At 37.9% G+C, this 16,801-nt stretch overlaps 1 protein-coding gene and 1 pseudogene across 2 annotated transcripts; both read left to right on the top strand.

Annotated features, from left to right (window-relative positions):
• Positions 1–1,261: 1,261 nt before the first annotated feature.
• LOC132131537 (methyl-CpG-binding domain protein 3-like) lies at positions 1,262–10,410 on the top strand. 2 transcript variants are annotated; one of them, XM_059543589.1, is made up of 8 exons: positions 1,341–1,417; positions 3,250–3,318; positions 4,316–4,475; positions 5,320–5,457; positions 7,907–7,997; positions 9,015–9,192; positions 9,282–9,434; positions 9,533–10,410. In XM_059543589.1, exons 1-7 carry the CDS (start codon positions 1,404–1,406, stop codon positions 9,427–9,429), a joined length of 798 nt encoding a protein of 265 aa, XP_059399572.1. In that variant the 5' UTR covers positions 1,341–1,403; the 3' UTR covers positions 9,430–9,434; positions 9,533–10,410. The 2 variants fall into 2 exon arrangements, with proteins under 2 accessions (XP_059399573.1, XP_059399572.1); XM_059543590.1 differs by lacking the exon at positions 3,250–3,318 and having other exon boundaries at positions 1,262–1,417.
• LOC132131381 (unconventional myosin-Vb-like) lies at positions 9,936–16,177 on the top strand (annotated as a pseudogene).
• Positions 16,178–16,801: the final 624 nt, after the last annotated feature.

Raw genomic sequence — 16,801 nt, 5'->3', positions numbered from 1 at the left:
GCATGTCTTGCTAATAAGTTATTGTCTTTCTGTACTGGGAGAGTTTTATACTTAGCTCATCACTCTGTTTGAGTTTGCACAGTTTAGCATAAAAGATTGATAATGATACTCATAACTGTTATATTGTGTTACTTTTGTGGAAAAAAAAAAAGTTTTTCTCCTTGCACCTGTCATAACATTTAGTTTTGATTTATATATATTCCCGGCACTTAATCACCTTTATGTTGATGGAAATCAGCGCCTCTTGTTTTTAACAAAATGAGAGAGATCATACTAAATGCAATTGTGAATGTTTGAACCTTTTTTAATAGTATGATGTCTCTTATTTTGTTAAAATTATTCACATTTTCACAGATTCTGCAAGGGGTTGCCAAACTTTCGCATGCGACTCTATACAGAAAAGTTACCATGGTTACCATGGTTTCTTCCTCAGAAGTACATTAATATTCGCAATGCCATCGATTTATTTAATAATTAAGTAAATGTAATTCCTTGATTTACCTTTGTAAAGAAATCTCATTGCTCTCTGCTGTCTTTACCGACGACATCTTTACCAGTGTCGGCCACCGTAGCTTCTCTAAGGGAGGGGTGATCGGGGGACTGAGCCTTTAGTTGCAATTCAATAAAATGTACACAGTGCACCTTTAACATAAATAAAAATAGTAATAATAAGGTTATAATATCTAACATGATTTAAAGAACGACTGGTCTGAAGTGTAGACATTTGTTACCCATTCTCAATAGGAAAGTGCCCAAGCAACATTTCTCAAAAAGTTGCCCTATGTCAGTCGTACAGAATTACCCTGCAGTATTACAGTATGAACAGTAACTGAAGCGGTTAACATGGTCATTTTTGTACGCAACAAAGCAACCACATACATCTGCAAGCTCTGCTGTGTATAAACATCTAAAAGACGTCTTTAAGATGTAAGTTTGACACACATTCTAAATCACAAACATCTTAAAGACATCTTCTTAAACGTATATATGACTTCTAACGTCCTACAGGTGAGCAAACACTCCATAAAATACATCTTGCAGATGTAAATGCAGACCTTAAAGTTCCCTCGATGTTCCTTCAATGAGGGAAGCGAATTCACTGAATGCAGCCTACAACATTTACTGTAAAGTAAAAATTACCTGTATGAGAATTTAAAATGCATTTTCTTAGAATAAAAAGCGCGAAAAATATTTGCTACATGAAAACAAAACGGTGCATTGTATTGCCATCATGTGGTTTATGGTTTACCCGACTAAAGCAGGGCTTTGTCTCGTTAAGTCAACACTAATCGGGCATAAAGTCTTTCATTTGTCTCATTGAAGGGGGAGGGGAGTGAAAGTAAAGAGGAAGAGAGGGGGATTTAACATTCACTAAAAAAGGCGACACCAACAGAGAATGCGCGATGGAGAAAAACGAGTAAGTATATAACTGATTTAATATTGCGAACGTATTAAATCGATATTAGCGTATACATTTATCGTCATGCTGGTTTACGAGCACAGCGATCGCGTTTGTTAATTCGAGTAGACTAGTTACACCGGGGCTAACGTTACTAGTTTGCGCAGTGCTTTCAATCGGCGATGGTCTTAAAGAAAGAAAACGCGTTTGTCGTATGATAAACTAATTGATGTAACAAAGCGACCTGTACGGCTACATGTATAAACAGATAACATGAAACATTTGGAAGCGTGGTTTGTCTTAACATGAAAATAGCTAAAAAAAAATAATAATAAACTGTTTATCTAACCTTGTTTTAACGTCGCGCGGGACCAGGTGCAGCATCTGTCTGCGTTCCGCGATTTTCATTTTAGTGCACGATGTTCGTAACATACGTAGTTTTTTTTTAAATATTTTTTTATACCAAGCATAGTCTTTCATTCAGTATCATAAAAGATTTGTTCCAAAATGTCACCGGTTTTACTAGTAATGCATTTGTTTACATTCACAACCACGCAAAATATGGCTCTGTGGTGACATAACGAAGATATGCCATAGTTGCAGCATTGTCTGCGACGAAAATAAGCATACATTTATTATTCCATGAGTGCCACTACAGGGTTATGACATGTGGATCATAGATCTGGATGATGCATGAGGCATAAGAGCAGCCTATTTTCCAAGCGGAGGAATCTTCCATTGAGTAGAAGAGCCCTCAGTGATGAGGCCACGGTGCGGCGGAACGTTTTGCAAAGTGACAAAGCAAAGCAGCATTATTGAAAATAGACACTGCATTGCTACAGAGAGGTCTTTTGATGGTGTTATTTATCAAAAACATAAAATAATAAGCATTCCTCATGGACTCTCTGTACATAGTGGAGTGAAAAGTGTGAGTGCTGGGATCGAGGAAAGAAAGCCATGTGTGTTATGAGCACAGAGGGGGGATTGTCCTGTAAAAGTAGGCCCAGCTGTGGAAAGGATTTGGTGTACTTTATTTCAGAAGGGGATGGGGGTGCATGTCAATTGAGCATGTGAATGCATCCATATTGGATGCTAGACCGGTTCACAATTACAAATCGTTATTTTACAGGTTTGTCAAAGACTTTAAGTCTAAATATCAGCCGAAGGAGAGGTGCACTAAAGTGCACTAAATGTATGTAAATTAATACATACAGTAAAAATCGCCTTTGTCTGCAGTGGAAACCACAGCAACAGCTGATTTTTCATTTTTATTTTTATTTTAAAAAAGCTGTTTCAAAGTTTCAGACACCCAGCAGTAGTGTTGGCAAGCCAGATTCGTTTTAACATAGAAGTTTGCTTTACTAATTCATTTGACAAACTTTGTGTTTGCAATAAATACTTTATTTTAAATTAATTTTCCAAATGGTTTGCAGAAATGTTAAATTTGCCTCGTTTATGACTCACATAACAGATTTGAATCAACCTTTAAAAGAACCAGTTTAAATTAATTACATGTTGAGATTGGTTTTTATAATGATACATTAAACAAATGATGTCTCGTGGTCTGAATTTCAGAATGTCTCTGGATTTACTGGCAATGCATTTCTTAACATTCAGATTTCCTGACTGCAGCATTCTCAGTGAAAAATATGCATACATACACTGTTTATGGCTTGTAAAGAACCACTTAAAACTATGATTCATTTGGATCTTCCATTTTTCAATTCCATTGGCGTAAGCAACTGTCAAGTTGAACTTATTCTCTGTGTCTCATGGTCTGAATAAATCTATTTTCAGAGAATTCCCAATCAACAACATGTCATAAATAGACATAACTCTTCTTTTTTTAGCAGAGGTGAGGAAGAAGAGGAAGAACAGAGGCGAGAGAGGGGGGAGGCAGGTCGTTTGTATAGTTTGTGGTATCGTATTACTTAATCAATTAAAAAACCATCTATGTTGTTACATGTTTGCACGCCTTGACAAGCTTGAAGAGCCATCGACTAAAACCAAAAAAGTTTGTCCAGAGTTGTGCATGAACTTGAAACAAGCACGAAATCTTCATGGTATCATCAAGCAGAATATTCAGTGAACCCATCTCTGCATCAAACCTGTGCCAACTAACTTTTAACAGAGGATTGTGATCGAAAAGGACTGTGGTTGTTTCATATGCAGAAGTGCATCTGCTTAGTGAAGAACATCAGCTGAGATCTAGAGTCTAGACAAACAGTATTCCTATTATCTCAAACTATGCGCAACAGATGTAAACATTTGGCAGAGAAGATTGACAGGGACAGCTTACAGAGCTTTCTTAAAAGGAAGTCATCTAGTGCAAGTGTTTGAAAACCCTAGACACGGTACAGGATTGTATTCACACTACTTTTATAAGTTAATTGTGTTTAAAAGTGAGAATAGATCAAGAATAGTTTTTTTAATATATATACACAAACTGCTCTTAGAGCAAACATGCAGCATTAAATTACATTTTGTATATTATTATTATTACTTTCAATTATTTTAAATGCAATTCATTATTTTAGATTTAATTCTACATGAATAAAACAGGTATTTGCATTAAAATTGTGAAATTTGTGTCAATTCATGTGTGTTTTAAGCATTAAAATGACATTTTGAATGTGATTTTAATGCGGCCATAATTGTCAGTGTTAACAGGCAGAAAGCATTCTAGGCCTCACAGTATTCATGTTCTAAAAACACTGTCATTTCGTCATCACAGGCTTGGGATTGATCAAAATTTGTTCCAAGTGAGGCATTGTCATTGTCATTGTTTGCGTATAGTGTGTGTTAATATATCCGTATGCAACTGCTGTCACCATAACCCATTCTCTTTCCAAATTTGCATCCATACGGGGTTTATCAGATCTCTGAGATGTGTCCTATTTTGCCCCCCCTCGCCAGCCCCACTGGGAAGAAGTTCCGGAGCAAACCTCAATTGGCCCGTTACCTTGGCAACTCCATGGATCTCAGCTCCTTTGATTTCCGCACAGGCAAGATGCTCATGAGCAAACTGAACAAGACCAGACAGAGACCCCGATATGACAACAATAGCCAGACTAAGGTAACACGACTGCAGTAAATTGTCATTTCAGAAATGTTATTTGAACAAACGTTTTCATATTCACAAAAACATATTGAAAGAAATGTAGCATTACATCAGTTGCTCAGCAATGGATCCTCTGCAGTGAATGGGTGCCGTCGCAATGAGAGTCCAAACAGCTGATAGAAACATCACAATAATCCACACCACTCCAGTCCACTAGTTAAAATCTTGAGAAGCAGTGTGTTTGTAATGAAAACTTCTGTAACATGAAACTTCTTACTTTAGAGTCTTCTATCTATAATACTGCTTAAAAAGTAATCTCGTCTAAATCAGGAGAGAGATATGCTCTTTACATGCGTAAATATATTGGTGGATTTTGATGCGAGAAGACAAGAGGATAGACTTTTTCACAGGAGGAAGTGTTATTATAGATAAAGACTTACATTTTGTTCAGAAGCAACAGTTTAAATAAAAAAAAAAAAAGCCTTAATGATCAATTTTTTTTCTCACAAACATGCAGCTTTTCACTTCATAAGATGTTAACTGATGGACTGGAGTCATGTTACTTGTGGATTACTGTGTGTTTTTATCAGCTGTTTGGACTCTCATTCTGACGGCACCCATTCACTGCAGAGGACCCATTGGTGAACAAGAGATGTAATGCTAAATCTAAGCATGTTACTACATCTTGGATAGTCTTAGGGTGAGTGCATGACCAGTAAAACTGTTTCTTTAAGGCTATTTCAAACCAGTTTTGCTGGTCAAGCTGGTCTGCCTGCAACAATATCCAGTAAAAGACCAGCAATTCCTATCAACAAACAGTTTTTCGTCAGGGTAATAAAGGATGTTATGTCTTTAATAGGGTAAACCTGACCTGAATACGTCCCTCCCAGTACGACAGACGGCCTCCATCTTCAAACAGCCAGTCACAAAAGTTACCAACCACCCCAGCAATAAGGTTAAAACAGACCCACAGAAGGCCATTGACCAGCCCAGACAGGTAATACTCCTCTAGGTTTTATTCATTAACAGTGTTGGGAAGGTTACTTTGGAAATGTAATAGGTTACAGATTACAAGTTACCCTATTTAAAATGTAATAGTAGTGTAACTTTTTTAATTACTTTAATAAAGTAATGTAACTAATTACTTTTGAGTACATTTTGATTACTTTTATAAATTTCTAATGAATGTTAATTTGCAACTGTTAATCATCTTCAACCATTTTACACCATGCAGGTTTAACCTTACAGTAGTGCTCAATACTGTCAGACTTTCACCATCCTTCATCACCTGAATTAAGATGATCAAATTTGAACACATCCACCACACAATCAGACTTTAGTACTGCTTTTTACTTAGAGATTGATCTGAAGTTCAAAGCAGATTTAAAATCAAAAGAAATAGTTTATAGATACTGTTTTTGAAACCAAATCTTTGCATAACTACGGGCATCTAACTGCATCTAACAATGGTTTGGAGAAAAATAGTTAATAAAAAAATAAAAGCATATACATCAACTCAAATACGGTTATCTAATAAGCATGTGTCCTATTTTGTGTACTAAACTCCTGAAACATTGGTGTCTTTTTGAAACACTGCTGGCTCTTTGTATATGATATGATAATAGTTTCTCAAAATAAGTAAAAAATGCTCATGAAGTGACTGTTCTAGAGATTAATTTCCATGAGGGGCGGACTGGGAAAAAAATAGGCTGGGAAATCTCACACTCATACACCCACAACCGATTCTGAAACATGGACAACACTATTTTGTGTATGGACCTGACATGAAAAAGATTTGAATCCTTAGGTTGGGGGACTTGCAACATAATTAAGAGTTCTCTCCTGAACTGCACCTTCACTTCCATTATCCATCCATCTCTCTCATGACTTTAATACTGAAGATTTTTATTTGACTTAACCATGTTTTGTAAGTGCAATTTTGTTTTTTTGGCAAATGAATTACCACTTGTATTTATTTTTACTACAAATTCCATAGTTAAACCACGGTTAGTGCCATATACCATAGGCTACATTAATTTTCCTCAGGGTTGTTTTTTTGTATCCACTAGTTCCCCCTAAACCTATGATAAAATATGATGATTTGTCTGCTAACTTACTACTGTAACATTACAATAGATAATAATGACGTCGTTTATACAGTATTTTGAGTGATTGCGAGCAATGTGCTGCTGCTTGACAAAGTAAACAAAGACAAAACTACATTAGCATATTTACAGATGAAACTGACCTGCACCTGAAACCCTGAACAGAAGTGTCACTTCTCTGCTCCAGCTGTGCGCTTACACAGTTCACTCCGGTCTCTCTCTCTCGCATTGATTACTCGGAGTCTGATCCAAACCATTCGGCGGAGGCGCGGAGAGCGCGCGAGCCCAACCATTGCCAGTCACGACTAACCGATTCATGATTTATTAAAGATTTAATTATCGAATGGCGGATTCGGAAATAATCGCTTTAGTATATTCGGCCAGCAATTATACAATAACAATATTAAAGTAGAAGGCCAAATCGTCTGCCAGGCCACCGGGAATAGTCCTGGTTCTCCTGATGTCCAGTCAGCGCCTGATTTCCACAGACACGCAGAACGTGCAGGATTCATATTCAGTCTTTTTGCGGCTTAATATTCACAAACATCAGTCCATATCGGGTTTTGATTCGAGTGTACTGACCTACTTTTGATTTATTCGTCCAAAATGTGGCATATTGCGTCCGCGTTATAGGCTGAATTCCATTTTTATGACTCGATTCTACGAATGTGTTTTCCGCGTCTCGGAGATTATGGGCCATATGTCTTAGTGCAATTTGGGAAAGAAATAAGCTGTATGTGGATGTGTGTAATTATTTAAATGTAATCCTCTTTGTAATCGTTACAATTTTCATAAGTAACTGTAATTTAATTACTCATTTTTTCTTAGTAACTGTAACTAATTACGGGGAAGTCGTGGCCTAATGGTTAGAGAGTCGGACTCCCAATCGAAAGGTTGTGAGTTCGAGTCCCGGGCCGGCAGGAATTGTGGGTGGGGGGAGTGCATGTACAGTTCTCTCTCCACCTTCAATACCACGACTTAGGTGCCCTTGAGCAAGGCATCGAACCCCCAACTGCTCCCCGGGCGCCGCAGCATAAATGGCTGCCCACTGCTCCGGGTGTGTGTTCACAGTGTGTGTGTGTGTGTGTGTGTGTGTGTGTTCACTGCTCTGTGTGTGTGCATTTCGGATGGGTTAAATGCAGAGCACAAATTCTGAGTATGGGTCACCATACTTGGCTGAATGTCACTTCACTCACTTTTTTTTTTTTAATTACTGTTACATTTATTTTGTAATTAAATTACGTAACGCCGTTACATGTAACTAGTTACTCCCCAACACTGTTCATTAATAATAGTAGTTTCTCATAGCGGCACAATGCTAATATACTTTTTCATCTACAGCTTTTTTGGGAGAAGAAGTTGAGTGGCCTCAATGCCTTTGACATAGCAGAGGAGTTGGTGAAAACAATGGATCTCCCCAAAGGCTTACAAGGTACATCTGTGCAAGATGAGGAACTTCATCCAAGTGTGTTTCTTTTAATCAAGAGTAAATGAAGTCAATATTCCATTGCTTTGTGGAATCTGAAGAGAACGAGAGAAGCAAACAAAACGAATCAAAAGTAAGCCAGAGTACATAAACAACAGCAGACAAGGCCCAAACAGAGAGCACTAACACCAAACAGGTGAAAACACGCAAGGCCAGTGTAAGAAATAACTGGGACAATTTCAAAATAAAAGACAATATGGGAATGTCAAAATAAAAGTGCAGCATGTTTTGTTTGACAATTTGTTTTTATTTTAAACAAAAAAAAATTATTTTATAAAATATAATATTAATATAAATATGTAAAAATAATTAAATATTTAAGAATTAAGACATTTAAACAGATTTATATTTAATAAAAAAGAAAAACTGCCTTTCAAACATTTGAGGTTGGTAAGATTTTTGAAAGAAGTCTCTTATGCTCTCCAAGGCATTTATCTGATCGAAAATTACAGTAAAACATCAATGTTGTAAAATACGATTACAATTTAAAATAATTGTTTTCTAATTTGAATATATTTAAAAAATGTAATTCATTCCTGTGATGCAATGCTGAATTTTCGGAATTTTCTTCCACTAGTCTTCAGCATCACATGATCCCTCAGAAATAAGTTTAATATGCTAAATTGCAGCACAAGAAGCATCTTATTATTATTTCTTATTATCAGTGTTTTTTTTTTTTGGACAATTTTTCAGGACTCTTTAATGAATGGAAAGTGTGTTTATATATTGTCCAGACTCCAGAGTAGTGCCAACTAACTTAGAACTGCATTTATTTGAAAAATAATCTTTTGTAATATGTTTTTACTGTCACTTCTGTCAACTTGCTTGCTGAATAAAAGTATTCATTTCTTTTATGAATTTCTTGTAGCATCATAATACGATATCTAGAATATGTCAAATGGTGGTTAAATTAAAGGATGCTAATAAAATGAATTTATTTGATAATATTGCACGACACTAAAGGAGTGGGCCCTGGCTGCACAGATGAGACCTTGTTGTCAGCTATTGCCAGCGCTCTTCACACCAGTGCGGCCCCCATCACGGGTCAGCTGTCCGCCGCTGTGGAGAAGAACCCCGGAGTGTGGCTCAACACAGCTCAGCCTCTCTGCAAGGCCTTCATCGTCACAGACGAGGATATCAGGTATTTCAGACCTTTGAATGATGCACAGTATCATATGTGTGTGTGGAAAACTGATGTAAGACTGATACAGTTGAATTCTATGGTCACAGAAAGCAAGAGGAGCTGGTGTACAGCGTGCGGAAGCGTTTGGAGCAGGCTCTGATGGCTGACATGTTGGCTCATGTGGAGGAAACATCTAGTGAGGGTGACGCACTCAAACAGGAGGGGAATTGCAATGATGATAAACAGGAAGTATAGCAAAGGTAAACAAATAGCTGAAAAAAAATGTAGGATTTCTGTTATTAATTCAAGAAGGAAATAGACACAGAAACTGAAATCTCTCCTTTTTTTTTCTTGACAGGGCATTCAAGTGTTGTCTGAATTACCGGCACATGAGTTTCGCAACAGAACCAGATGCTCGCTGATCAACACCCCAACGTTACCATGATCTTCCGGCTTCGCTGAATATCCATGTGCGCCCACCAGTTGGGATCTCGCAGAGACTACATTTTCAGGCATTTTTTCCGTTTTTGTATTTTTTATTTTTTAATATTTGGAACATTTTCTAAAAGAGCAAAATGTTAGAAAAGTTCAGCAGTTGAACTGCCTTCTGTATTAAATGTTTTTTTTTTTTGAGAGGGGGTATTTGGATTTAATAGGGAGATGACAATCAAGTCAAAAATACAGTCCTCTAGTTCTAGTGGGTGCTAAACTTTGTCACAGACGACCTAAACTGATCAGTTGATTATTCTCTGTGACTTAACATGTTTAAAGCTCTGTCAAAGAGAGAAAGGTATGTTTGTTGGAAAAAAATGTACTTTCTCTCTTATTTTCACCTATTTTACTGTCTTTTTTAATCAAACTAAGGTGCAAATCAGTATTATGCTGTTTAAATTCAGTATTTTCTGTGTGTTATTCTCAATGCCAATGTTTTATTGGGGATATAAGACACTGATAAACTATTACAAAGTTTGCAGGTATGGCTTTGTTTTATGTCAGGTTTTTTGTTTTTGTTTTCAACTGATCTGGTGCTTCTTAAAACTGTCTGATTTTTTCCTTATAAGCTATTCGTACTTGGCACTGAAAAATAATTCTACAGTCTGAACCTGAAATTGCAATGTGAATGGTGATTCATAAAATGTGACACGTGATTCACATAAAGTGATGTGTAAACATCCTCCTGAGAAAAGCAACTTAATTAAATGTTGTCGGGCGAATAAAGTATGTTTAAAAAAAAAAGTTTTGTTCATAGCCCACAGCAGCACACCGACGTTCATGTTCACTCCTGCATTTCTTAAAATAAAATGTTCTTGTGTTGAATATCTAGGTTGTTTCTTTCTTTAATTATCCTACAGGAGTTGTACTAAACAGAATATTTCTTTGCGTTTCATTCGAATGATCATTTATTTGCTATCCACTTGTTTGCACTACAGTATTTATGCTGATTCAGGAGAAAGAGTGTCATTGGGGTGGGACAGAGCCAGTTGTGTAACATACAAAATATTGAATCAATTTACTTGGTATCCATATCTTGAGACATAATCATGAAGTGAAGTGATATGTGGACAAGTATGGTGTGCCCCATACTCAGAATTTGTGCTTTGCATTTAACCCATCGAAGTGCACACACACACACACACACACACACAGTAGTAAACACACATCTGGAGCAGTGGGCAACCATATTGCTGCGGCACCTGGGGAGCAGTTGGGGGTTTGGTGCCTTGGTCAAGTGTGGTATTGGTGGAAGAGAGCACTGGTTATTCACTCGCCCCACTGACAATTCCTGCTTGACCTTAGACTCGAACCCACAACCTTTGGGTTAGAAGATCATAATCAAGCCTGTAGACTGTCATGACCAATCTAGCTCATAGAAGGATGTCTTCTTGCACAGTTTAGTTCCAGCACACCTGTCATGGACTTTCTAGTAGTCCTGAAGATCTTGAATAGCTAGTTTAGGTGCATGAAGCACACTGTACCAATTCATTCCTGAATTGTTTTTGAAATCCAACTGAATGGCATGCCAGAATGTTTCAGTTTTCAGGCCTACACTTGAAATATGAATGTTTGGGTAATATTAATTAGCAATGTAATGAGAAATAAGAATCACATACAACATAAAAAAAAAAAAATTGGACTTGCCACAAACTGCCACATACTGTTGATTATGATCAGTATGAAAATGTTCTGTTGTCTCTCGGGGGGCGTGTGTGCGTGCCAGACCCAGAAGCTGTGTGGGTGTCTGCCCAGCTGCTTCAACTACCGTCCTGGAGACCAGCACATACTAATCCAACTCACTGATGGCAGTGTAAGACACTTACACACATATGATTCTGATATGAAGCCATGTTCCACTAACCACTAATCAAAATGTGTTCAAAACTTTCTTAACACAACGTATTTTATTTAAATAGCAGTATCATATTTACATATTTATTGTATATAGTTATAAACCTTTTCATATGCTATTTTATTCTTTTTAAATTAGGAGATGGAGTATCCAGTATTGCCCCCGGCAGGTCTTCCTCCTCTAACCCTGATATTTTTGAGGGAAAGAATGACCTCATGACTCTAACCTTGGTGACTGATGCTCAGTTTTGGGGAGTAACTAGTTACATGTAACGGCGTTAAGTAATTTAATTACAAAATTATTGTAACTGTAATTAGTTACAGTTACTACGAAAAAATGAGTAATTAAATTACAGTTACTTATGAAATTTTTAACGATTACAAAGGGGATTACATTTGAATATTTACACACATCCACATACAGATTTAACTAATTTCTTTCCCAAATTGCGCTGACTATTCTGAGACATACCGCCCTAATAATTTCCGGGATGCGGAAATACAGTCTGGTTCGTAGAATCCAGTCATAAAAACGGAATGCCTAACGCGGACGGAATATGCCACATTTTGGATGACTAAATCAAAAGTAGGTCAGTACACTTGAATCAAAACATGACATCAACTAGTGTCTGTGAATATAAAGCCCCAAAAATGCAATATATGACTTGCACATTCTGCGTGTCTGTGGAAATCAGGCGCGGACTGGACACCGGGAGAACCGGGACAATTCCCGGTGGCCTGGCAGCCGATTTTGCCCGCTATTTAATATCATTATTGTATAATTGCCTGCCGAATGTACTAAAGCGATCATTTGCGAATCCGCCATTTGATAATTAAATCTCTGATAAGTCATGAATTGTTAGTCATGACTCGCGCGCTCTCCGCGCCTCCGCCAAACGGTTTGGATCAGACTCAGAGTAATCATCTGTAAAGATGCTTTTTTGTCTTTGTTTTTTTATTTATTTAATCAAGCAGCAGCACGTTGCTCACCAGTCATCACTCAAAATACTATATAAAGGACATCATTATTATCTGTTGTAATGTTACAGTAGGAATTTATCTGAAAAAAATTCCGATTTTTTTATAGGTTTAGGGGGAGCTATGACAGACAACAACACAACCCTTACGAAAATTTACATTTTAATATTTAACTATAAATCCAGAGAAAATGGTTACTATTGTTTAAATGTGGTAACCAAAAATGTAAAATTATTTTACAGATGTATTTATTTAAAAATAAATAAAAATCCATTTTGCAAAAAAAACAAAAACAAAACCCTTTGTAAGGGAAAAACATGACTCGTGTACAGTATTAGGATTTTTCTATAAAGATATTGTATTGTAGAGTATTGTATTGTAAAGTATAGTTTTGTTCAATCTTGAGTATTAAAGTCACGGGAGAGATGGATAACAGGGCAAAATAAAGAGACTGAAGAGAAAAATGGAAGTGAAGGTGCAGTTCAGGAGAGAACTTTTAATTATTTTGCATGTCCCCAAATTAAATATTTAAACCTTTTTTTATGTCAGGTCCATACAAAAAATAGTTTTGTCCATGAATTTGACAAAGGGTATTATATATACATATACAAAGAGACAGCAGTTTTAAAAAACACCAATGTTTCAGGAGTTTATTACACAGAATTAGAGCTTAGATTCTCTGCCCGAGCCCGAGCCCGAGCCGACCCTTGATAAAGCACGTCACGTGTCATGCGCAGCGTCTCGTCCACTCGCAGTCTCGCATGCGTGATGCATCAAACCTGCTGTGCGTGCTGTACTATTCAGTAGAATAAGTGCAACATGGAGCTTGAAGAAGCAAAGAAAAAAATTAAAACAGGAGAATTAACTTTGAGCAAGTCTGGAGGAAAATCGGAGGTATGGAAACACTTTAAACTAGTCGTGGGGAGTGACAACATATGTGTTGGCTTTGTCTCGTGCATTAAATGCGGCACGCATATATATATATTTGTTGGGCCCGATCTAAGCTCTACACAGAATACGTCACATGCTTATTAGATAACTGTATTTAAGTTGATGTATATGCTTTTATTTATTATTCTTTAATTTTCACAAATTTAGAAAAGTAATCAAAAAGTACTCAAAAGTAATTAGTTACATTACTTTAATAAAGTAATAGAAAAAGTTACACTACTATTACATTTTAAACAGGGTAACTTGTAATCTGTAACCTATTACATTTCCAAAGTAACCTTCCCAACACTGCTGATGCTTACAGCGGCCAAGACATGGCTGACATGGAGCCACAGATCTTTTCTGTGGCTGAAGAGGCGTACCAAACTATGATCAGGTCAATAGCAAGCAAATAACAGTTTACGTACAAAAAAAGTAGTTTTTTGACATGGACCTTGGTGAAACCATGGTATTCTGTGAATTACCTTGCAGTATTATTGAAATATTAGGAATATATCAGAGTACCACTGTATTACACTTTTATACCATCACTTTTACCTTGGTAAATTAGGGGAATTATGGAAATTCATTCTGAATCTGCATTACATTACCTTAACCAAAACAAAGGGTTTTATTAATCATAATTATATGTACAGAGAGGAGAAAAACCAATCCATCATAATCAGTGAGAATCAGGCTCAGGTAAACTGTATCTGCTAAGTTCACCATGTGTTATTTTGTTGTGGATGGTGCGGCCCAGCAGACCAGTGTGGAGGAGAAAGTTCTGGCATCCAGTCCCATCATGGAGGTACCGAAACTTGATTTCTGACCTTTTTGGTAAAGTAGGAGGAAGCTATTTGTAACATGTTGTCATTTTAGCCCTTGCAGGCAATTGGTAATTCAAAAACTACAACAGCAGCCATTTTGGGAAGTATATCGAGATAGGATTCGGACGTAAAGGGGATATCATTGGGGCAAACATGAGGACCTACTTATTGGAGAAATCAAGAGTTGTTTTTCAGGTGCTTGCTCGATCATATAGTGTTCAGTTTATCTCTTGATTTGTCTTGGACATTTTTGTTTAGTTACACTATGTATTACTGTATCTCACTAGATTCTGCAGAGGACTTTCATTACACCAACCAAGGACAAGATCTGCACATTTTTGGCCCAGATGATTTGGTTGAGCTAGAGCAGACAAGAAATGCCTTTAATATTGTTGGTAAGCTAAAAAAAAACAAAAAAACATATTCTTCAAATACAAACTTGTGGTTCATCTCTGCAGGAGTGCAGCCTGACCAGCAGATGGAGATATTTCATATACTGGCAGCTATTCTTCATCTGGGGAATGTCAACATACAAGCTAGCATTCGTGGTGGGGAATGCAGCTACATTGATGTACAAGCACCATTTCCTATTACTGTGCACATTTCTGAGTTATATTTGATGTCTGTATAGATAAAGAACAGGAGCAGTCCTTGCTTTGTTAACAAGTAGCATCTTATGGACATAATTTCTTATTCATCATACTGGCAGGTAAACGACCATTCCAAGGTGCTCAGATGGCACAATGGCTATGCCACAGATGACTAGCAGTGGGTGGGGAAATGCTTGTGAAGCCCATAACAGGCCAGCAGGCTAATGAAGCAAGGGATGCTCTGGCTAAGCATGTGTACGAGCAACTGTTCACATGGACTGTGCAGAGGCTCAACTCGTCCTTAAGAGCACAACATGAACATGTAGGATTGTTTTGTCAATCTTTTCTTTGATAGGTTTGAGACTCTTGACAGGAATAGTTTTGAACAATTCTGTATTAACTATGCAAATGAGAAACTCCAACAGCAGTTCAACAGGGTACGTTTCCAGATATTGGCACTTGGTGTACGGCATCTAACATCTTCTGTCTAGTGAAGAGTGACTTAGTTCTTGACGGGTTGCTTCACCCAAGTCTACATAGTATAAGTGCCTATTCTTGGTTACTTTGGGCTTTTCAGAACTTGATTTGTCATTGGCTGACTTGTTGACCCAACTTTTATCATTCAGCTGTTTTAAGAACATAGTATATGCTTTTTGTTCTCGTCAGCATGTTTTCCAGCTAGAGCAGGAGGAGTACCTGAGAGAGGAACTTCGCTGGAACCGTACTGAGTTCAGTGATAACCAGCCATGCATTGCACTCATCAAAGGCCAACTGGGCCTACTTGATCTTCTGGATGAAGAATGCAGAGTGAGGAATCTACTCATTGTAATACGAGCTGTAGTCCCTCTTATCATGTCATCAAGGTGTACAACCCAATGTCGCTCTGTTCTAGATGCCTAAATTCTCAGATGAGAACTGGGCTCGGAAACTTTATGACCAAGACCTGATCCACAGTCCTCACTTTCGTAAACCACGCATGTCAAACTCTGCCTTCATCATTGTCCATTTTGCCGATATGGTCAGAAAACATCTACTGTGAATAATTCACCCACTGATGCCACCAAAACTTTAAATGTTTGTGATATTATTACTGGCTTTTTTAAATCGGTCCAGTATGAGTGTGGCGGCGTTTTAGACAAGAACGAGACACTGTATTTGAGGAGCCCATCAATATACTGAGAGATAGTCAGGTATTGTTTAAATAGTTCAATTCTTGGCTGTTAAAAAATTAAGTTTTGTACTCACTCTGCCTTTTCACAACTCAGTCAGACTAGTTGCAGGGGGATCCCTTCCCAACATGAACAGCACCACCCTGCACCCCGGATGCTGCTATTTGGTTCTGTTTCTTTGGATGATGTGGGCCGTTCCTGCCAGAGTGCCCTTCTTGATCTCATCCCTAAACCAGAGCAGTACTGCTTTGGCAAGACCAAGGTTTCTTTTGGGCTGGACAGGTTGCAGTACTGAAGCTGAGAGGGGATCAGTTAGATGCAGCAGGGGTTTTGATCCAAAGCTGGGTAAGAGGGTGGTTGCAGGGTAGGCTTTATCAGCAACTCCGGTGGGCCACCTGTAACCTGCAGCGGTACATCAGAGGAACCCTGGCCCGAAGGTGGGTTAGGGTGTTACATAAAGAGCACAGTGTTGGTGCTCTTCCACTGTATGGTATGATGTTCTCGTTAACAAGGTTCGGTAGGAGCGCGTCAGATACTTAACCTAATCAACACAGGTGGACCACAATCTAGTAGTCAGTCCCACAGTATAAATATCGCTGACTTACCTCTATCCATTGACGGTTAATCAGCATCCCTCCACCACCCCATCTCCTCACTTCGAGTTCACTTATAATTAGATGGGGAAGGGGGGGGGGGTACTAGCTTGGAGCACTTCCCCGGACAGCACGCCAAATATGCATACCATACTTCAGCGAATTATATGTAAGCGTGAACTCGTGAAACAGCT

The sequence above is a fragment of the Carassius carassius genome, chromosome 48, assembly GCF_963082965.1.
Source record: "Carassius carassius chromosome 48, fCarCar2.1, whole genome shotgun sequence".
Classification (NCBI taxonomy): Eukaryota; Metazoa; Chordata; class Actinopteri; order Cypriniformes; family Cyprinidae; genus Carassius; species Carassius carassius.
The sequence above is the reverse complement of the archived record's forward strand: the minus strand, read 5'-3'. Positions and strand labels throughout refer to the sequence as shown.

What these genes read in the sequence shown, in the direction of transcription:
- LOC132131537 (XM_059543589.1), top strand. An exon ending in GGTCGTTTGTATAGTTTGTG is followed by an intron (nt 3,319 to 4,315) that starts GTATCGTATTAC and finishes CCCCCTCGCCAG; the next exon opens with CCCCACTGGGAAGAAGTTCC. An exon ending in TCTCCCCAAAGGCTTACAAG is followed by an intron (nt 7,998 to 9,014) that starts GTACATCTGTGC and finishes ACGACACTAAAG; the next exon opens with GAGTGGGCCCTGGCTGCACA.